The 24,666-nt window shown below is 34.9% G+C and overlaps 1 protein-coding gene across 1 annotated transcript; it reads left to right on the top strand.

Annotated features, from left to right (window-relative positions):
- The first annotated feature begins 16,035 nt into the window (after nucleotides 1-16,035).
- On the top strand, nucleotides 16,036-19,808 carry LOC145123914 (uncharacterized). The gene is made up of 2 exons (XM_079059098.1): nucleotides 16,036-16,190; nucleotides 18,525-19,808. Exon 2 carries the CDS (start codon nucleotides 18,527-18,529, stop codon nucleotides 19,625-19,627), a length of 1,101 nt encoding a protein of 366 aa, XP_078915224.1. The 5' UTR covers nucleotides 16,036-16,190; nucleotides 18,525-18,526; the 3' UTR covers nucleotides 19,628-19,808.
- The last annotated feature ends 4,858 nt before the right edge of the window (nucleotides 19,809-24,666 follow it).

The raw sequence follows: 24,666 nt of genomic DNA on the forward strand, positions 1-24,666 counted from the left end.
ATATATTGTGGACTATATCCAAGTTGTTAGAAAATCGGTTGCATTACATTTTGTATTTATGGCTCCAAGAAGTATTTCTTGCGTTTTTATAGGCTACAACACTAGGTGTTCTTTTCTGATTCCATTTGTGTTATACAGGTGCAACACACTTAGAAGGTGATTGGGATCGGTCGTATGGTGGGAGAACTTTATGTCTTGGAGGTTCTCAAAGTATTTGTTGTTGTTGCCTCCAACATTGATTTGTCTTCTTTTCATTTGAGTCATTTGTCGTCTTAGTTTTATCTTTGGCATTCTCGTTTGGGACATGTGTCTGTATTTGAATTTTCTAGCATCTAGTGGTGTTTTGGTTCATTTGAACACTTGTGATATTTTTTATTGTAGTGGTTGCAAAGTGATATACCTAGGTTTATCTTATGAAACGTAAATATGATTTTCTTGGCATTTACAACAATTTTATGGCTCTTGTTAAAACTCAACATTTAGCTGTGATAAAGTGCTTCTGGTGTGACTTAGGGGGTGAATATACCTCTAATGGTTTTACTCAGTTATTTGGTTCTGATAGTACCATACACCAGTCATTGTGCATTGATACTCCTTAAAGCAGTCTTAACTGTTGTTTATGTGATTAATCATATCCCTACTGCATTGAATTCATGAGTGTCTCCTTTTGAGAAGCTATATGGTCACCTACCAGACTACTCTGCTCTACGATTCTTTGGATGTACTTGTATTGTTCTTCGTCCGCATGTTGAGAGGAACAGGTTGGGACCGAAATATGCTATTGTGTACTCTTAGGGTATGGTGTTGGACAGAAAGGATATCGTTGCTATGACCCTGTGAGTCAGAAGTTATATGTTTCCCGGAATGTCACCTTTTGGAACATATTCCTTTTTACTCGACAGCTGCTACAGCCCACAATGTAACGAAGTCAGATCTTCTGCATATTGAGCCTTTTGATAAGGATATAAAGGCACGAGATTCATCTATGTCGCCTGATCCTCCACTTCATGGCACACCTACTTCTTCAAAGAGTTCCTTGACTCCTCCTATTCCTGAGTCCGCCCCTTCGACTTTTAAGATTGATGACCCACCTTCACCACCCCTTAGGAGGTCTACTCGTCCTATCAAGTCCACCAAGCTTCCATATTTTGTTTACTCTACATACTCAGGACCATTTGCTTTATTTATAGCAAACATCCATAATCTATCTGAACCTGAATAGTATATAGAAGTTGTATTAGATCCTCTTTGGCAGAATACTATGACTGAGGAACTCACTGCTCTTCATCAGACGCGTACATATGATTTGGTTTCCCTTCCTCCTGGGAAACATATGATTGGTTGTAGTTGGGTGTACAGGATAAAAACAAAAGTTGATGGGTCTGTTGAGCGGTACAAGGCCAGACTTGTAGCAAAATGGTATTCCCAAAAATATGGTTTTGACTATGATGAGACAATCCGTACTATGATTTCAGTTGCATCCATTCGACAATGGAAGATATTTCAAATGGATGTCAAGAATGCTTTTTTGAATGGTGACATCCATGAAGAGGTTTATATGTCTCCTCCCCCAGGAATTCGGCACTAGCCGGGTGAGGTTTGTCGGCTTCGCAAAGCTTTATATGGTCTCAAGCAAGAACCTCCTGTTTGGTTTGAGAAATTCTTCACAATGATTACCACTCTTGGATTTGTTCAGAGTAATCATGATTCAACTTTGTTTGTTAGATGCTCGAGTGCAGGACAGATTCTTTTGTCCTTATATGTGGATGACATGATTATTACCTGTGATGACCATGGTAGTATTGAGTCTTTGAAGCATGATCTAGCTCATCGATTTGCTATGAATGATTTGGGCTTGTTGCATTATTTCTTGGGTATTGAGGTAGCTTAGTCTGAGAAAGGGTATCTTCTTTCTCAGACTAATATCTGACTTGTTTACACATGCGAGCCTCTCTGAAAATCAGACTATTGATACTTCTCTTGAAACCAATGCATGGTACTATCATACTGATGGTGTTCCTTTGTCCGATCCGAATCTTTTTCGCACTGTTGTGGGAAATTTTGGTTATCTCATAGTTACCCGTCCGGATATTGCCTATTGTGACATCCCCAATTTCACGGTCATTTTAAAAATTTTATTTATGCTTATTTGAAAATCAGAGTCTCCCTTTTAAAGAAATAGGTTGCGGAATTTGTTCCCATAAGAACATGATAAATACATTATCAAAGCATTTCCGAAGAAATGTATTTTTATTCATTTTAAAACGTTGGGATGTCATTGTTAGTACATAAACATAAACATAAACAGACATTCTCTCTGTGTGTGTGTGTTTGTTTGTGTTTGATAAACACCCAACAACCTATTCATAGATTCAAGAACACTCAAGAATATCTTCCTCCTCCACCACCGTTCGACCACCGTTTTCCACTTCCATCTCCACCTAAACTTTTTCTACCACTTCATCTCTGCCAAATAATCATCCCAGAAACAAAAATCATACATAAAATCAGATCAGATGTACACACATACACACACGAACTCAGATGAACACACACACACGAAATCAGATGAACACACACACAAGAACACAAAATCTGATGAACACACACCCTAATCAAACCCGAACCTCTCGACGAACAAATATGAAGCAAAAAACCCTAACTGAAGAACGAAGACGAAAACCCTAAGTGAAGAAGGAAGACATCGACGAAGATGAAAATCCTAACAAAAACATTTCATCTTCGTGACTGGAAATCGAGGAGGAGACACCTGGGTTCGATTTGTCGGAGATGGGAGGGTCAAACAATGGTTGAGGGAGCTGAGAACGACGGTGAAACGAGATGACATCCGGTTCTTCCAGTTGCCTTCTTCCCGACTGTTAAGCCTCCGGCGAGGCTGTTGGCATAAATCAAGGGGTCAGCGAAGCAGGGTGTGAAGGAATGTCAGATCTCGACGACGGCTGAAACCCTACAAAACTAGAAGAGTGGCGGCTGAAACCCTAACTAGAGGTGAGAAAGAATGACAGATTGGAGGCGAGAAAGAAGGTTTTTCTTCACAGGTCCGATGTTTTGTTTGTGAAGGGGTTTCTTCACAGATCCAACCATCACCGACGATTTGGGCTCTACAGGTGGCGGCATGGGTGATATTAGCAACCATGGTCTAAGCTTGTTGGAACAAGTTTGGAGGTCGATAGGGGGCTGCTAGGGTTTGACATGTGTGGAGAGAGATATATATTTTTTTTAATTGTTGTAAAGAAAATAAAAAACTAAGTTAAAAGGGAAAATTCATTATTTTAAATATTTTCAATTAACTTACACCAAATTTACAACAAATGAAATATTTTGGGCCATGATAAACTCTAAAAATTTTTGGACCAAACATCCAATTTTTGCTATACCATAAGACCAAACTTACAATTTTGTCGATGTAAATACATGTAATCGAAGTCCATTTGACTTCTCATTTCGTATCTCGGCATCTCATTTAACTTCAAAATATAAATACAACCCCGCAATCCCTCAACGCCGCGTCTTTATCATTGCAGGTATATCTTCCTTCCTCGACCATTGCTTGTTGAGTTACCCTAATTTGCTTTGATGTTCATTCACGCTACAAAATCTAAGGCATCATGCCATCATCTGATTTAAGCTGTTATGGATTTACGAATTTGAACATTTGTCCTAATCTGATTATTTTGCGTGAGTTTGCTCTGACCTAATCGATTTGATATGAGTTTTTTCTCTTAATTAAGTTCAAATCAGTTTAATATGGTTAATTAACACGTTATTTACACATAATAACCCTAGTTTCCAATTTTCCATAGGGTAACTTCCTGCTTATAACCATTGAAATGGAAGTTTATTTTGTACTTCTTATCTTTTTAGGGGTGGTTAGAACTTAGAAGTTAGTACTCATGGTTCACTTCACTCACTAATTATCAAGTATCAAGTCCCTGTTAAATGAATGGATTTAGTGATATGTTATGTGTTACATGTACCCCCTATCAATGATGTAGAGTATCATGTAAACTCATGATTAATTAGACTATTTTCCAAAACAGTTGGCTATTTGTTCTCCTAATTACAAACAAAATTTTAGGAATTAATTAGGGAAAATGTCTCTTATTAATCATCATAGTGTTGCTACTAGTCTTGCCTTATAGCTCTCAATTAACTCTATCCTCATCGTTGCACTTTAATAGTAAGTACCCCATTTACAATAACAAATTTTTTACCATGTGGGAATACTACAGTTTTCCAAGTATTGTTATGGTTAACATCATTCAACTATTACCAAGTTAATTAGAGTACATGCTCTTATCCATATTTTAAATAGCTATTGGAACATAAAGATGAAAAATTACAAGCTCACAATGGTGTTTAGGAGATAGAGCTGAAACGGAGTTATCTTGAGTTTCCAAAATCTCGTTGGTCAATATTGTTTGTATGATATAGACCATTTTCTAGAGGAACTAACAATTAGGGCTGTAAACGAACTGAACGTTCGGCGAACCGTTCGTGAACTGTTCGGCGGGAAGTTCGTTTATGTTCGTTTATTTGAACGAACATGAACACAAATTCTCGTTCGTTTAGTTAAACGAACAAACATGAACAATTGTCTCGTTCGTTCATTTACATTCATGAACGTTCGTTCGTTTAAGTTTTTTTATGTTCATATATTTTCAATTGTTTTTTATTAAATTACTATATTATAGTTCGTTTATGTTCATATATGTTCAATTGTGTTTGTTTATCTTTGTTCGTTTATGTTCTTTCGTTTATGTTCGTTTAGCATGTTCACGAACATAAACGAACGAACATGAACAAGACAATTTGTTAAACGAACGAACATGAACAAGAAAACTTTGTTCGTTTATCCGTTCATGTTCGTTCGATTGTTCGGCTAAATTAAACGAACGAACATGAACAAGCCTTTGTTCGTGTTCGTTCGGTTCGTTTACAGCCCTACTAACAATCAATTCCTAATTAGTAATAACTAAAAAAAAAAAAACCTCGCTAATGAAACTAAATAGAACCATATCTCTACATTCTCAATATATATTTTTTAACTTGTTCTGTGTTTTAGTTTTGTACTTTTGTATCCAGCAAAAGACCTTATTAAGCCTCCCTCATCCATCTATTTGAAATAGAAACTGGTTTAATTGATATTAATGTTTTTGATTTTCTTTTTTTTAGTTTTTTATTATTATTGAGATGATGGCATATTAGCGTTTTTATTTGAGAAGAGCAACGTCTCTTGTTATCACTCTATCTGTTGAATAAAATGGCGTATTTATTTTCATTTTGCAAGTGTAGGAGTGGGCAAGAGTAGACAAGGAGTACGACCAGAAACAAGAATCGAGATGATGATGATAATGCATCATCATCATCAAGCAGGAAGAGGTTCAAGAATTTTGACCACAATGGTGTGGCATCTTGGTCGGATGTTAACCATGATGTGCTTTTTTTAATCATGATGCAACTGGGGTTTGTTGATTTTTTTGCATTCAGTGGAGTTTGCAAGTCATGGAGATCATTTGCACTCTCTAACAGGAACACATTTATGGCATCCAAACCTCCCATGAAGATAAGTATCGAGCCCCGTGATAATAAGGAAGACTCTTATTGTTGTCTGGAGGACTTCAAAGAACGAAGGTTTAAAACCATCCTTCCCCATTCTTCTGACAGAATCTGCTTTGGATTAACATGTGGTTACTTGGTCTTGTTCGGGAGGGAAACCCGTGACTTCTGGCTTGTGAATCCTATCACAAAGCATGAACTTCATTTCCCTTATTACCCCTTATATGTAGCTGCCCGTATAAAAAAATTAAGGACCATCCTTGTCTTTGCACCTTCAATATCTAGGTGGGTGTTTGTTTTGTTACACAAGAAAATATCATTTTCTTTAGCGGGTATACAAGGATGGCATCATGTCTCCTCCACTTGTATCCGTGATTTACAATATTTCAAGGGGAAGATATATACCCTACACATGGATTTTTCTTTACGTGAACTAAGACTCGGTCTGAGGCAGAAGCACAAATGGATTTTACTTAAAACCAAGAATTTTCCCAACCCAAAATTGTTTAATCCGCAGTTTGTAAGTTCGGGTGAAAACCTTTATGTGATGAGCTACTCTGGGTTCCTCCCGAAAAGGGTTATGGAACTTGATTTTAGGGAAATGAAATGGGTGAAGCCAGATAAGGCAACATATGCTTTCTTTATTGGAAACAAGAATTATTCTGCTGCTTTTAAACTCGGGTCATGGGCTGACCTTCAGACACAACACAAGAGCTCTGAATACGTCCTTGGCGATGATAAAAGTCGAAAATGCATGTTCTTTTATGAATTGATGTGGTACTTCCCCCATGATTGTTTGAATGTTAATCGTTTTGATGAGTAGTGACTTGTTACCACTCTTTATCTTTGTTTTGATTATGGACTATAAAATTCTCATATGTAGAACATTTTCAAGAGATTAAGAACCACTATTGGTGTATTTGGGTATTTGCTTCTTGCAACTTATATCTTTGTTTTTATTTTGGACTATAGCTTGGCTGTTCTCGGTCGGGGGACACTTTATACAACATTCAACATAACAACTGTTCACATGATAAGATCATTAGGGTAAGGGTAACAGAGATTATTCTCAATTTCTTTCTTGTTAGTTTCAAATTCTTCCACGATTTCATGGTTTTTTTACATCCCCTAGTGACAACTAGTGGTGGTTTATTAACAAGTAATCAATACACTGCAAACTAGTGTATGATGTCAAAGATCAAATAAAATATGCTTTCATTCCTCAAGGTGCTGGAATCAATGTACTCTTGTATGCTTGCTTTGGTAGTGAGGTGTTGGAATCAATGTACTCATGTATCCTTGTTTCCGGGTATGGACTGTTGGCTGGGGTGCAAAGGGGTGGGGTTTACTCTTTTACTATATTGGCCAAATTATAGAAAAAACATAATATGCTTTCATATCAATTTAGTATTGACTATTTTAATCGTGTTCTTATTATTCTCATTTAAAAGATACCTATTTTCACCGTTACCCTATTCTCAAAATGGTGGCTAAAATAAATAACATGTATCTATTACCATTTTATTGATTTAGCTTTTATTATTCCAATGTTGCGAAAATTGCTAGTACTAAGGCCATGGGGAGTGGTCACCACCAACCTACCGAAAAAGCGCCGACACCTCTGCGCCATATCAACTTCACCACCAACCTACCACCAACACACTAGACATTGGAAATGGTTACCAATATATATATATATATATATATATATATATATATATATATATATATATATATATATTGATTAAATAAAATAAAAATATAATTTAAAATATAATAAAATATTTTACAATAATTGAAACCACATTCCATTAATTAAAAAACATATAAAATTAGACCTAAAAAAAATAGAAAATTAAAGCTAAATTACAAAAACAAACATAGAAAAATAGAAAATTAAACCTAAATTACTAGAAAACATAAAAAACATAGAATCTAGTTGCGATATTTGTTGAGAACTTCTAGTTGAATTTTTGAAAACGTCCTTAAATTTTCCGGGTCGAGATTCGGTTGCAGCACAATGTTTAAAATTTGAAGATAGGTGAGTGCCATTTTTCACTGAGCGAGCTTCCTCTGTTGATTCAAATTTTCTTTCTAAAAAACTTAAGAGTTTTGTCTATTTTCTCCGCTAGTACATCCTCGTTGGTTGATTTTCCGTTTGAAGACGCCCCCTTTGACGCTTTGTCCGTTCCTCGTGGTTGATGAAGTTGGACGTCCGGTGGACCCTCCCCCTCGGTGGCGTCGAAATCATCATTGAGGTCGAGGCTAACACCAATGTTCAACTCGGACGTTCTTGCCATTTTGTTGGAGCCGGTAGTAGATCCCAAAAACTTTGTTCAAATACGCCGTTAAATTTGGTGTAAGCTCTCGAAGGTCACACCATTTTGCATTGACCGAGTCGTATGTCCGACTCGTTTTCCTTCCTAATAACGCGTGGAAGTGGTCTAAAATACGATTCCAAAAACTTTGACCCGTTTGAGCGTTGCCGACATCCCCGTCTTGTGATATGAAAATCCAAGCTTTAGCTAAAGTTTCCTCCCCCTCTTCGGTCCATTAAGTACTTTTCTTTTTTTCCTTCGATCTTTTGATTTTTTTTCCTTCTACAACTTGGTTGTGTTTCTTCAACCCGTTCATCGTCGTCGTCATTGTCGAGGTTTATAGGTTGAGATGGTTGTGAAGGTTTTTGACGTTGAGTAGTTTGGGGTTGAAATTGCAGAGAAAGTTGTTGTTGAAAGACTTGAAATTGGGGTTGATTGAATTGTGGTTGTTGTTGTTGTTACTGGTAGTAATGTGGGTGGTATGAAAGATTGGTGAATAGAGGTTGTTGTTGGATGGGAGATGTTATCAATTGCATGTAACTAAGATTTGCTAATGGATCATTTGGAGTGTTTGGGGTGGGGGGGGGGGTATTTTTATTTGGATCCACAAAATTATATGAGGAAAGAGTATATTTTGTTGAATATGTGTGTTTGTATAGAAAGAGTGTGTGTGTGTGTGTTTGAAATGTAAAATGAATGTGTATATATAGAGATTTATTTATAATTGAATGATTATTTTTTTTATAGTAAACAGTCCAAAATGTCCAACCCTACTCCCCCGGCGATCAAAATCAAATGGCAAATCAAATCACCCGTCTCCATCCGTCTTCGCGTCCACGCCACAGTCAGAGCACCGACCATGGGGCGATGTTCACGCGTCTTGGGGGTGTCCACATCAGCCTCTCACGCGTCTTCCATTAACCACATAGGATAGCCTAATTGATTGATGGTGGTCCAACTGATGAGCTAGTGGCATAGGCGAGGACCGGTAGGTTTACCAAAGGTAGTGTTTCGTATATATTAACCATAAAGAGAATGAAATGAAACATTAGGCTATGGGGAGTGGTCACCTGCAACCCACCGAAAAAGCGCTGCCACCTTTGCGCCACGTCAGCTTCACCACCAACCAACCATAACCCACTAGACATTAGAAATGGTTACCACTCCATAATTTTTTTATTATTTTTTATTTTTTTATGATTAAATTAAATAAAAACATAAATTTAAAACATAATAAAATATTTTACATTAATTGAAACCACATTACATTAATTAAAAAACATAGAAAACTAAAACTAAAAACATAGAAAACTAAACTAAAAAAATAGTAAATTAAAGCTAAATTATTAAAAAAAACATAGAAAATTAAACCTAAATTACTAAAAAGCATAAAAAACAAAGAATCTAGTTGCGATATTTGTCGATAACTTCTTGTTGAATTTTAAAAAACGCCCTTAAATTTTCCGAGTCGAGATTCGGTTGCGGCACCGTCTTTAAAATTTGAAGATCGGTTAGTGTCATTTTTCACCGACGAGCTTCCTTCGTTGATTCATATTTTCTTTCTAAAAAACTTAGAGTTTTGTCTATTTTCTCCGCAAGTGCGTCCTCGTTGGTTGATTTTTCGTTTGAAGACGCCCCCTTTGACGCTTTGTCCCTTCCTCGTGGTCGATGAAGTTGGACGTCCGGTGGACCCTCTCCTTCGGTGGCGTCGAACTCATCCTTGAGGTCGAGGCTAACACCAATGTCCGACTTGGACGTTCTCGCCCTTTTGTTCAAGCCGGTAGTAGATCCCGATTGCACCGTATCTGGATAAATGACCCATTGTGGACCATTACGACAACTTTCCATGCTTTTTGGTTGGCGAATGGTTTACCATTGCTAGTAATTTTGAATTGGTACAACGCGGTTGATAAAATGTTAAAATCGTTGCTACCACCTCTATGTATATTTTTAAGATTGTCAAATACGCCGTTAAATTTGGTGCAAGCCGCTCGAAGGTCACGCCATTTTGCATTGACCGAGTCGTATGTCCGGCTCGTTTGACTTCCTAATAACACGTAGAAGTGATCTAAAACACGATTCCAAAAACTTTGACCCGTTTGAGCGTTGCCGACATGTCCGTTTTGTGATATGAAAATCCAAGCTTTACCTAGAGTTTACTCATCCTCTTCGGTCCATTTCGTACTTTTCTTTTTCCTTGGATATTTTAATTTTTTTGCCCTCTATGACTTGGTTGTGTTTCTTCAACCCGTTCGTTGTCGTCATTGTCGAGGTTTATAGGTTGAGATGGTTGTGAAGGTTGTTGACGTTGAGAAGTTTGGGGTTGAAATTGCGAAGAAGGTTGTTGTTAAAAAGTTTGAAATTGGGGTTTATTGAATTGTGGTAGTTGTTGTTTTGGTAGTAGTGTGGGTGGTATGAAAGTTGGTGAATAGAGGTTGTTGCTGGATTGAAGATGTTATTAACTGCATGTAACTAAGATTTGCTAATAGATCATTTGGAGTGTTTGGGGTGGGTGGTGTATTTTGATTTGGATACTTAAAAATATATGAGGAAAGAGTATTTTATTTGTTCAATATATGTGTTTGTGTTGAAAGAGAGTGTGTGTGTTTGAAATATAAATGAATGTGTATATATAGAGAAATTTATTAATAAGTGAATGATTAGTTTTTTTTTATAGTAAATGGTCAAAAATGTCCAACCCCTCCTCCCCAACGGTCAAAATCAAATGGCCAATCGAATCACCCGTCTCCATCCGTCTTCGCTTCCATGCCATAGTCAGAGCAAAGCACCGGCCCTAGGGGCGGTGTTCACACGTCTTGGGGGGCTCTATGTCCGCCTCTCATGCATCTTCCATTAACCACACAGGATAGCCTAATTGATTAATGGTGGTCCAATTGAGGAGCCAGTGGTATAGGCGTGGACCGGTTGGTTTACCAAAGGTAGTGTTTTGTATATAGTAACCATATAGAGAATGAAATGAAACATTAGGCTATGGGGAGTGGTCACCACAAACCCACCGGAAAAGCGCTCCACCTCTGCGCACGTCAGCTTCACCCACCAACCCACTAGGCATTTAAAATGGTTACCAGTCCACAATTTTTTTAATGATTAAATTAAATAGAAACATAAACTTAAAACATAATAAAATATTTTACATTAATTAAAACCACATTACATTAATTAAAAAACATAGAAAATTAAAACTAAAAAAATAGAAAATTAAAGCTAAATTAGTAAAAAAAAAGTAGAAAATAAAACCTAAATTACTAATAAGCATAAAAAACATAGAATCTAGTTGTGATATTTGTTGAGAACTTCTTGCTGAATTTTTTAAAAACGCCCTAAAAATTTTCGGGTCGAAATTCGGTTGCGGCACCGTGTTTAAAATTTGAAGATCGGTGAGTGACATTTTTCGACGACGAGATTCTTCCGTTGATTCAAATTTTCTTTCTAAAAGACTTAGAGTTTTGTCTATTTTATCCGCTAGTGCATCCTCGTTGGTTGATATTTCGCATGAAGACGCCCCCTTTCTCGCTTTGTCCCTTCCCGGTGGTTGATGAAGTTGGACGTCCGGTGGACCCTCCCCCTCGGTGACGTCGAATTCATCATTGAGGTCGAGGCTAACACCAACGTCCGACTCGGACGTTCTCGCCCTATTGTTGAGCCGATGGTAGATCCCGAATGCGTTGTATCCGGATAAATGACCCATTTTAGACCATTACGACAAACTTCCCACACTTTTTGGTTGGCGAATGATTTAACATTGTCGGTAATTTTGAAATGGTACAAAGCGGTTGATAAAATGTTGAAATCGTTGCAACCACTTCTATTCATATTTTTAAGATTGTTAGTACGCCGTTAAGTTTGGTGCAAGCCGCTCGAAGGTCACAACATTTTGCATTGTCCGAGTCGTATGAACGGCTCGTGTGCCTACCTATTAACGCGTGGAAGTGGTCTAAAACACGATTCCAAAAGCTTTGACCCGTTTGCGCGTTGCCGACATCCCCGTCTTGTGATATGAAAATCCAAGCTTTAGCTAAAGTTTCCTCTTCCTCTTCGGTCCGCTGCATACTTTTCTTTTTCCTTGGATCTTTCGATTTTTTTGGCCTTCTACGACTTGGTTGTGTTTCTTCAACCAATTCTTCGTCATCGTTATTGTCACACTCCGCTAAAGCGGAAACACGAAGCATGACAACGATAACGGTTTCATAGCAAAAGTTAAAGATACATCACCATCATAAAAACATTTGTAGTTTACATTACAATTTCAAACACACATCGAAGACAAGTCTCAAAATAAACATCATTTTTCAAAAGCTAATAACACAAAAACATTTTCCATTTGATGCAGCATACTTATGATGATGAATCTTTCGACCACCTACTAATTATTTCCTGAAAAAGCATGTAAAACGAGTGTCAACTATAAAAATAGTTGGTGAGTTCACAGGTTTACAAAAATATAGTTTCATGAAACATAATCAAAGTTTTGATAGAAGTTTGCATAAGAAAAAGTATATTGCTAAAATGAGTAAATAAGTTCGTTGCCATCATAAGAAATAAAGTTTGTTGCTAAAACGAAATACAAGATTTGTATGTGCATAATGATTATATCATGAGTTCACAACCCAAGCCTAATGACCGAGGGTGCCCTCTTCTATGTCTATCGCTAACAAAGGGAAATATGGTAAAATGCACTCAAGCGAATCGTGCGAGTGAGGAGTTGTCTACCTCCTAATAGCGTTATCCATAATGACCATGGGCTCAAATGAGTTAATGAGTTGTGTGAATTGATTTCAGGGACTTAAACGCGATAAGGCCTCATGAATTAACAATAGCATACACATACATAGCAACATATAGCAACCAAGTTTGATACAAGTCAAATTAAATACAACGAATAATAAAACAGTTTTTGGACATGCTTTTCCACCCTAAAACATAAAAACTGAAAATAGGGGAGTGGTGAATACTCACAATGCTTCCAAAGTTACAAGTGATTCCTCGGGATACACCAACACGTCTTACAACCGGGATCCTATGATAACAAACGCACTCTAGTGAGTTTCTATGTCTAAATCTAATGCTAATATACTAAATTCTACATATAGAGAAATGCTAAATTTTGTTCTAATATTGGTTTTATATTAATTGGTAACAATTTTTCTGAAATGGTGAAACTTTGTAACTCAAGTGATTTAAGACAATTTTGTATATTATTTTCCAGATTTTTATAATATTATTTGAGGGTATTTCAATATATTTAAAGGTGTTTCAAACTCTTAAAATCCAAAAATGTTATCAAACAGTTTCCAAAAAGTATCAAACTTTACATTTTCATTCTAATTATAGACAAGGACTTCCAGAAAATTTATCTTGAATTTTTTTATATGCTTAGGTATTTTACCTTTATTTAATACTTCAAACCAACACAAATTCATGAAAAATACCAACCAGTTAAGAAAATTCTCCAAAATTTCTGTAACACTATTGTTCATCATATATAATCTGAGAAAAATATAAAAGTTGGTTTTTAAACAGATTAAGGTGATTTTATGATTTTCTTGAATTTATTATAGCAAAAATCAAAATAAATAGGAAAATGTTTATAAAATTCTCCAAACATTTTCTGACACTGTTATTTAACATATATAAGATAGGAAAAATGTCAAAGTTAGTTTTCAAACAGTTTAACTATTTTTCTTAGTTTTATTCACTTAAATAAGAATTAATTCGTGAAAAACTATTTAACAGTAGTTAAAATTCACTATAATTTTTATTTGCGTTTCATATGTAATGTATGATATTCTGATGAAGTTTCATAATTTTTGGATAAGTGTAGCTATTTTTCATCAGTTTAATCTCTTAAAAACTCATTAAATCGGGAAAAATACTAAATTGTCATGGAAAAATTTGTAAGTTTTTGTATCAACTCCTTATAATCTCTAGAAGATGCGAAAATTATAAAACTTGGTTTTGGACATTTATAACTACGTTTTTACTATTTATTTCTCTTTAACAAAAACAAATTTGTAATTAACACAAAACAACCCTATAAGTTCATGCAATTTCATACAATGTCTTTAACCAGTGTATGGGTCGTCTAAAAATTTTCTCAGAATTTATTGGCTGTAAAAAGTATTTTATATGAATTTTTGCTCTATTTTCTTGAAATAATTATATTAATTCGAGAAAAATAAATTATTTTCAGAAAATTTACAGAACTTCTCATTTTGTTGGTAAGATTCTGGGAAAAATCGGATTCATGTCAAACATGAGTTTTAGATAGTTTGATGGATTTAAATCACTTCATGCATGACTTTGAACATTTTAACAACATACTTTGATCATCAAGCATCTTAGGCTTGAAGATCAACACATGCATGTTGGTTTAAGGCCAAGCATGAGTTTGAAAAGTTTGAAAATCGTTTTTAAAAGAAAACATTGGTTAATATTATGATTTCTCCACCAAAACTTGTATAAAAGTGGTTTATCTTGATTTTGACATAGGTGTGGATCATGGGATTCCACCAAATTCAACATGCATGTTGTTTTTATGTGAAAACCTACCACCATCATCATCAAAATCGTGGATATGGTATGTGGTTCAAAGTCTTTTCATAGAATGGAGTAGAAGTAGAAAGAAATGCATAAAATAGTGAAATTTTGAGTAGAAATGAAGGAATAATGCTTGGTTTTTGTGATTACCTTAGCAAGAACACTTGAAGAAGATGATTTTTGGTGTTGGAAGAACTTCTTGGCTGCTAAATTTCGTGGGTTAGAGAGGGAGAATGAGAGTGTTGAGTGATTGAAGTGGTAGAAAATGAGAGAGAGTGAGAAAGAAGTTAGAGTGTAAATGTGGTGAAAATGATTAGGTGTGTTGAGAAGGGGAAGGGTGTATTGGGAGAGGGGAGGCAGAATTTTTTGAGGGTATTAGAGAGTCTCCCTCTCACTTATTTCTTCTAATTATAATCTCTCCTATTTTTATAAAATTTTCCATATTTTTATAACTATGCATTAACCTAGTTTTCTTATCATAAAATCTTGGCATTTAACTTGTAGATTAGGGTTAAATGTTAATAATTAAATTTTCTTTCCATGATTATATTTACTATTTTTTTTAACTTAAATTGATCTTATTAGGTTCATAATAAATTTTATGGAGTTTAGGTGTTAATTTTATAAAATTTAGGTTTTTAGGGCTTTTTAGGGGTTTGGGACCTTGTTAGCTATTTAAAAATATAATGAAGTGAAATTAGAAGATTTTAATTTATTTTAGGGTTTCATACCCTTTTTCAATTGTATCAATGTTTGTATTTTGTTTTATTTCGGGTATTGACATTCTCTATAGTAATTGAACAATTCACTTGAATTGTAAGAGTCAAGTATATTAGTCCTAGATTTTAGTTGGATCCAAGTTTCTACAAGATTATGACCTAATATCTATTACTAGGCCATGGCATGATGTATATATATGGTTAATGAAAAGATGCATAAGTCCGAGAATGACCTGAATTTGACAGTTGTCACAGTTATTGTCGAGGTTTATAGGTTGAGATGGTTGTGAAGGTTGTTGACGTTGAGAAGTTTGAGGTTGAAATTGCGGAGAAGGTTGTTGTTGTTAGGCTTGAAATTGGGGTTGATTGAATTGTGGTGGTTGTTGTTGTTGGTAGTAGTGTGGGTGGTATGAAAGATTGGTGAATAGAGGTTGTTGTTGGATTAGAGATGTTATCAATTGCATGTAACTAATATTTGCTAATGGATCATTTGGAGTGTTTGGGGTATACCAAAGAGGGATTTTCTAATTTATTTTTCTATACAGAATCAAAGTTGCCAACATATAAAAATATTGTGGTAAAATAAATTCACATAAAGAAGGACCAAAGGTGGCAATATTCTGTAAATTATAGGGACGGTTTTTATAATTTATTTTTCTGTATAGGGACCAAACCTATCAACATATAAAAGTATTGTTGCTAAGATAAATTCACATAAAAAAGGACCAAAGATGACAATATTCTAAAATAGTGTGACACAAATCAAAAACACATAAATCTAGTGTTTATTTTGCAATTGAAATTAGTATATGTATTGACTTTTTTTTATCATCAAAGAGATTTGGTATTGATAATTAAAAGTTTAAGAGCATTATTGTAGTTTCTCATTTGAGTTTGACCTCCCTGGTTTCCCCGTCACCTCTAATTTTATGGTTTTTTTTTTTTTGATCTTTCTGGTACTCAGAAAAGTGTCTGAACTGCTCTACGCTCAACTCCGTGTTTTTTTCATTACAAGGTATTGCTCACTCCTTGTCGTTATGTAATACAAACTCTGATTTAAAGTTATATTATGGATTTCCGCCTACAAAATTTGATCTTTTTGTCATAATCTGACTATTTTACGTTAATTTTGGTCGGAGCTAATAATGGACCTGATTTGAGTTGTTGCCCTTAATTGATTCAGTATCTTTTAATCAGTTTAATTTGTTTCTTTAACGCCTGTATTTACTCTTTAAAGTTAGTAAAGTTGCAATTTAGTTTGCAAGATGAGCTGTTTTGACTTTTGATCTCTATGAGACTATGATAGTTGATAACGCATTTATTACTTTGGATTCTAACATGAAAACCATAATTTCAGTATAAAATTTAGTATTCATGATTCACTTCAACTCAATAATTAATTATCAAGTCCCAGTTGAAGGAAATTGATTTTGCGCTTTGCGCTTTGTGATTTAAATTTTTTCCAAATCAATTGGCGAGGGGTTCCTAATAACTAAGGAAACTAAATACAACCATATCGGTAGTTCTGAACAAAACCACTTTTAACTTCTTCTCTGTTTGCTTCTTTGATTAGATATACAACAAAAGACCATATTGCCTATTGTTTTCCCATTGCCCGATTGAGCTTAAACATATTCTCGCATCAATCTATATGAAACACAAAGTGGTTTAATTGATAGTAATGTTTTTGGTGTTTTTTTAGCTTTTATTTTTAAATTATTGAGATGATGGTGACTGAAAGCTACATTAACCCTTTCGTGGGGTATAATACTAGTTGGTTTTAGACCGATAACTTACAAATATACTTGCAATGCCACTTCATCAATTTGAGAGGCCGTGTACGATTTGGTCTTTTACCTTTTCAAAGGCAGGCATGCAAGTTGGTTTATACTACTTTTTTTTTAATTAAATAGCATTAACCAAATATTAAAACCAATTCTATATATATATATATATATATATATATATATATATATATATATATATATATATATATATATATATATATATAATTGGTTTTAATATTTGGTTAATGCTATTTAATATATATATATATATATATATATATATATATATATATATATATATAGATTCAGGTTCATTTGAGACCATGCTAATTTTGTGAGACCGTGAGATCAAATCTAAAAATAATTTTAAAATGCAAAATAAAAGGAAAAATCCTAAAACTCTTTTTTTTTTAATTCTTATTTTCGGAACTTTAATTACCTAAAAAAAATTAAAAAAATTTACCGTTTTTTTTTTTTTGAAAAATAAATGAAATATTCTAATAGAATATTACACTGTAAATATTCTAATGTGATTTTTAGAATGTTAGAATATTCTACTAAATTTGTCAGATATGTAGAATATTCTAATATTCTACTAGAATATGTAAAAAAATGTATTTTTTTATTTTTTTGATATTCTTTTTGGAAAATATAAATTCCGAAAATAATATTTAAAAAAAAAATTTCGAAAATTTTCAATTATTTTGCATTTTAATTTTTTTTATCTACAAAATGAGTGGCTAGGATTATGTCTCACGGTCTCACAAAATTAGGTCGTCTCACATGAACCTAACCCTATATATATATATATATATATATATATATATATATATATATATATATATATATATATATATATATATATATATATATATATATATATATATTTCTCAATTGCTAATGCATTTGAAACCAATTTAAAGAGACTAATGATCAATATTGTAATGTTTGGATTTATTTGAATTGTAAATAATTATACTTATGTTAATTTATTATTCATTATTGTTATAGTTAAAAAAATATAAAGTGATTGGTGATGTGGTAGTAGAACCACTTTTGAAAGATGAATAATATTGCAGTGATAAAGACGTTATTTCAAAAGTTGATGTAGCATGTTTGAAAGACTAATTGGTATTGCGCGGATGTGGATGGCCTTTGTTCGGTCATCAAATCTTGTTTTTCATGTCATTGAGTATTGATGATGTGCCTTCATATCATTTGGTGTTGCTAATCGAAGAAGAATGACATAAATCTGATGTGGTATTGTGCTGGCTTGACAGTGAGAATTTTCTATGTTGTCTGATGCATATCATGAATACACTCTAGAATTGAATTTATTTTGATTAGTTGTAACTTGTATATCCATTAAATTGATTTTGGTGATTTGATTGAAGTTGTTCGTAAATCAGTTGTCACTAGTATATTCTTTAAATCAGTTTCATCTAGGAAATTAAGGGAGTCAGTGAATCAGTGATTATAATCTGTTTGTTTAACTTATAGTATTGATATTGTTTACAACTATTATATCTTATGTGGTATTTAATTATCTTTTGCAAGTGTAGGAATGGCCAATACAAGGAGTGTTGCCAGAAACCAGAGTCACGATGATGATGCATCATCATCATCATCATCATCATCATCATCATCTACCACGAAGAGGTTCGAGACTTTTGATAACATGGGTGTGACATATTGGTCAAATCTTACCCATGATGTGGTTTTTCTAATTATGATGCAACTGGGAGTTGTTGATTTCGTTGCATTTAGTGAAGTCTGCAGGTCATGGAGGTCACTTGCACTCTCAAACTGGAACATATTTATGGCTTCCAAACCGCCCATGTCAGTATTTTCCCGTGCTAGTAATGAAGATTCGTATTGGTACCTGGAGGACTTTGAAAGACGAAGGTTCAAAACTTTCATTCCCCATTCTGCTGGTAGAATTTGTTTTGGATTAACTTCTGGTTACCTAATCTTGGGTGGGCGGGAAACCCAAGACTTCTGGCTTGTGAATCCTATCACAAGGCATGAACTTCATTTCCCTGGCTTCCCCATATATGTTCATGCTCTTGAACAATTAAGTATCAAGGATATCCTTTTCTTTTCACCTTCAACATCTGGGTGGGTGTTTGTTGTGCTACATAGAAATATATCATTTTCTATAGCGGGTAAACGAGGATGGAATCATGTCTCCTCCACTATCCCCATCCTTGATTTACATGCTCTAAAGGGTAAGATATATATCCTACACACCGATTTTTCTGTATGTGAACTTAGACTCGATCCGAATTCGAATCACAAATGGCCGTTACTCGAAACCAAGAATTTTCCGAAGTCGGACTTATCATATCCACAACTTATAAGTTCCGGTGAAAATATTTATCTGATGAGTCTATTTTCACAACCTTACAAGGTTTTTGAACTAGATTTTGGTGAAATGAAATGGGTGTCGCCAAAAAAGACAATAGAAGAATATGCATTCTTTCTTAGCGAGAAAAAGTCTTCTGCTGCTATTAAACCAGAGTCATGGGTTGGCCCTCAAACACACTACAAGAGCTATGATTACTTCCTGCACACTAATAAAATTCGACAACGCATGTTCTATTATCAAAAGTGGATGTGGTACTTCCCGTGTGATTGTTTGAATGTTAATATCTTAGATCAATGATGACTTGTTAGTATAGTTATCTTTGTTTTGATTGTGGACTATAGAGTTCTTATATGTAGAACATTTTCAAGACGTTAAGGATCACCAGTGGTGTGTATTTGCATCTAACTACTTATTATGTAGACAATTTAGTTTTCACTCACCCTTTTTCTTAAGGTGGACACTCTTTTCTTTGTTTTTATTTTCGACTATAGCCTGGGGTTCACATGACAAGACAGTCGGGTAAAGAGTTAATGCTCTCGATTTCTAGCTTGCTACTTTCAATTTCTAATATTATTTCATGTTGGAGTTCTAGTTTGTCACATATTTTGTGAGTTGTGATGTCAACTAGTGGTGTCTATCAACAATGAATCGTTACACTATAACCGTATGTATGATTTCAAAGGAAAAGTTAACAATATGCTACTGATTGTCTGGTGGTTGAGTTTTCGATTTGTGCTATCTTGCAAACCTAATCTTCTTTCATAATCAAGGTACCCTTTCATGATTGTTGTAGGGTTGTTAATTAAAACAATGTTTGCTCAAATCAGAATTAAAATTGTGATTGTATTAATCATTAACATAATACAAGAGGGATATGTATAATATGTATATTTACACTCTAATCCCTATACTATAATAACTATCTAATATTCCCCTGCAAGCTAAGGCTGGGTAAGGATTTGTAGCTTGGACCATAACCCCTCAAATCTTTGTGAAGATAGTGGCTTAGTGAATATATCGGTCATCTGTAGATATAAATTGTACTGAAACTTCTTCACAACAACACTTTCTCTTACAAACTAAAAATGAACCTCAACATGCTTTGTGCGTGCATGGAACACATGATTAGCCGATAAATAAGTGGCACCAAGGTTATCACACTACAATACCGGTGCTTTGGTTAACAGAACGCATAACTCTCGTAATAGTTTTTCAAGCCAAGTAACTTTAGCAACAGTATCAGCTAAAGCTTTGTATTCAGCCTCAGTAGAGTAGATGACCGAGAGACAATCTTCTATTTTCTTGTTGACCAAGAAACTAAGTTGGAACCAAGATATATAGCATATCCCCCGGTAGATCAACGCTCATCTGGACAACCAGCCCAATTAGCATAAGAAAAGCAGTAACCAGTGGAGATTTCGCATCTCCATAAGCATGTATGGTGTTGTCACATGAGGGTTTGATGCATAGACCAAAGTTAATGGTGTCCTTAAGATATCGGAGGATCCGTTTGACAGCATATCAATGATTGTTAGTTGGTGAATGCATAAACTGATAGACTTTGTTGACTGCATAGGTGATGTCTGGTCTGGACAAGGTGACATACTGCAAAGCACCAACCACTTGACGATAACAAGTTGGGTTTTCAAATAGGGGTCTGTCTTGGTGACAGAGAGGTACCAATCGGAAGATGCGTGGGAAACAATATTGTCATCATTGAGACCAACATGCTGCAAGATATTGAAGATATATTGTTGTTGGGATAAAAAAAGATTAGAACCAAAGTGAGCAACCAAAACACCAATGGTTTAGTCTGGTCTGGACAAGGTGACATACTGCAAAGCACCACCACCCACCTACCGCTATCATCACTACCAGGGGCGGTTAACCAGTTTAGGGGCACTAAGCGAACCAAAATTTTGGGACCCTTTGTACTCACCTTTTATTGCAATAAAAGTTGTCCTAGTCATAACTTTGTAATCTCCTTGACTTTTCAACTAGAACCAAAACACAGTCAATATATTTAGTATACACACTATTACCTTAAACTAAAATTTAGCATCTTCCAAATTATAACACCTAATTAAATAATTATGTACATTAACTTATGTTCATTTTTTAAAAATATTTATTTCGAGTTAGTTAACTTTTAATTAGAATATTAGATACAACTAATGTGCCTAGGTAATAATAGATCTAACCGTTGTTCTTAATAATGTTTTCAAGTTCACTTCATTACATTACATGTCAATAGAAACATAATATTTCACAAATTTAACATACATTATGTTATCAGAAAATAATGATATTTGTGTTTCAATTACCATATCCTTGACTGGACATGTCGGTGTTGTAAGCCCCAACCAAAATGAAATATGAGATATAAAATTGAATGTTGAGTGAGGTTAAAAATACTTTATGTATAGTCTCTATGGAACTCATAACATTCTATTCTAAAACACCTATTCTAAAGCATCATCAACATGTAAGTCCTTCACAAATCCACATGAGAATGTCAGTCCCAAATTTTGCATCAATAATATAAGAAAAACAAAAAAATAATCCCAGAATTTGAAGATCAAACCCGAAATTGAGCATTCTTTGATAAAATTGAAAAATAGTCCAGAATGTGAACAGTAGTCCGATATGAGACATTTAGGAGAAAATGATTATTTTTTAGAAACCGAAATAATAGTTATTTTCTTTAAAAAACTGATTTATATAAGTTAGATTCCCCATTTTTTTTACTGGAGGGAAAATGGGTCGAGTCCCCAAGTAGGGCTTACAAAATGACTCCGAGAAGTATTTATGTATAAAAGCAAAATTTTAAGGTTTTTTTTTCTTTTTTTTGTTCTAAAATAAAATATAAATGAAAATATATTTGAAATCTATGTCGACCCTAATTTAAAACACTGATCCACTTTCAAATTTCCTATATGAGAGTTAATAATTCTCAATGTAGGAAATCACCATTTCTAAGTATTGAAAAAATAAGTTTTTAATACATTTCTTAGTAACAAATTTCAATGTGGGAAATAACCACTTCTTAATGTTAGAAATGACCACTTCACACTTAGAATTTGACCCATTTACAATGCCTATTTCTCAATGAGTGTGTAAACGGGCCACTTTAAAGTAACCTAATGCGAAGAGGTAATTTTCAACACTCAGAAATGATCAATTTTTGTTGTGGCTTTATTTCTAAATTCATAGTTGTTATTTTGTATTATGCAGATATTGGGAGTTTTAGTTGTTAGCAAATTAACAAAATTCTAACTTATGGAAGCCTTATAATTTTTAGGTATTTAAGTGTAATCTACGGTTGTTATGATTTCTGAAAGCTTAAATGCATATAAACTAAACACACATGGGCAATCTGGTATATGAAGGCAACTAATGGAAGTCTAAAATATATAATGGAAACATACAATGATGTCCTTATCGTTGAGGATCCTGTTGTAATAGATATCATTAAACATACTCATGATATCTATAACTTATGGATTTGGATATTGTTAGTGTACAAATATAATAGTTGTAACATCCGGTTTCCAGGTATATTAATATTCATTATTTAATATGAGAATTTTAAGAGTGACTCGACGAGTCAGTGTCTGGACTCGTCGAGTAGAGTCGCGACCTGGTGACGTGTATTAGTGAACTGAATCGACGAGTCGATGAGACGACTCGACGAGTCAGCGCTGACGGCAGAAACCCTAAATTTCTGGGCCTCTGGCCTATTTAAAGACCCTTTATGGCCTCCTTGCGGTTGCATACCCTGGAGAGAAAACCCTAAACGAGTTCGTAGCTGTGAGAGTGTGTGAGTGATTCATTTTGGTGATTTTTAGTAAGAGGACGGAAGGATTCAACTTAGGAGCAAGAAGAAGGAGTGGATCTGAGGCTAGTACACTCCAGAGCATCATTTAGAGGTATTCTACTTCTCCATTTCAACCCTTTCATATAGATCTTGAGATTTTGAATCCTAGGGTTTTCCCTCTTTCCCTCTTATGTAAATCTATGTTGATTTAGGAGTTCATAGAGAGTGATAACTTAGATCTGGACCAAATAAAGACTCTAGAGTCCAGATGTCCCTGCTTTACTCACTCATGGTGAGTGACTTGAGAGAAAAGCCTTTATTAAGGTGAGATTTGGCATTTTGAGCCATTAATGCCATGCATGAGAAGTAAAGGTTGCACCTTTACGTGAAAAAGGGGCTTAAGGAATATAGATCTAAGGTTTGGGTGATCTCCCCGTGTTGAAATCGTCTGAATAAGAAAAGAGTCTGAATAGAATCGCCGAGTCAAGGGGCTGACTCGACGAGTCGGGTAGGGTTTTCCCTGTCTGAGTTGACGATGCCATAACTCGACGAGTTAGGGTAACTCGACGAGTTGAATCGTTTCCAAGGACTCAGAGGATCGATCAGACTCGGCGAGTCACACGAGTGTACTCGAGGAGTCATGCCTATGACATGAGTTGACTTTGGGCTGACTTTAGGGTGTTGGCCAACCATAGTTGTGAGAAGGGTAAAATGGACTTTTACCCAAGATAAGAGTAGAAAGAGAAGCTTGTGTAAGAATGAGATATTGATTGGAATTGTTATAAACTGTATTAGGAGGAGGGTGATTCGGGATCTTTGAGGGCGTGTCTATTCTTACCGATTATGAGGTGAGTCTTCTCACTATACTTACCTTGAGTGCTAACCTATGTGTGACCGGAGGGTCTTATGTGTATCTGTTTGTGTATTGAGATATCCTGCTTATTGTATTGTGAATTATTATTGTATTACTGCTGTGTTTATCTGTGTACTGAGTAGAGGGATCAGAGGATCCATCCGAGTTGTAGGACCAGAGGGTCCTACTGAGACACATTGACCAGAGGGTCTCACTGAGTTGTAGCCTCAAGTGGCTTACGAGTTGTGTGTGGTATTTTGGGGAACTCACTAAGCTTTATGCTTACCGTGTCATGTGTTATGTGTTTCAGGTAGTTCCGAGGATCGCGGGAAGGCGCCGACATGATTGTACACACTGGCAGGAGATTGTTTTGTGATTCTGGGATTATGTTTTCTTTATGACATTGAGACATATGTGATTTTGAGAATTATGGGATGCGTTTTATTATGTTTTAAAAAGAGAAAAATTATTTGAAATTTTTGGTCGTTACAAGTTGGTATCAGAGCCTTGGTTTGAGGGATTCGGATACACCTTCGGGTATGTCTGGACTCAAACTGAGGATTTGAGAAAGAAATTTTCAAAAAGAAGTAAGTTTTCCTAAAAGAGAAAGAGTTAAAAGGAATCAAGATGGAGCAGTGTGTACAATCAGCCAGAGCCCGAACGGTG

This window comes from Lactuca virosa, chromosome 7 (assembly GCF_052849685.1).
Source record: "Lactuca virosa cultivar CGN04683 chromosome 7, Lactuca_virosa_CGN04683_v6, whole genome shotgun sequence".
Lineage (NCBI taxonomy): Eukaryota > Viridiplantae > Streptophyta > Magnoliopsida > Asterales > Asteraceae > Lactuca > Lactuca virosa.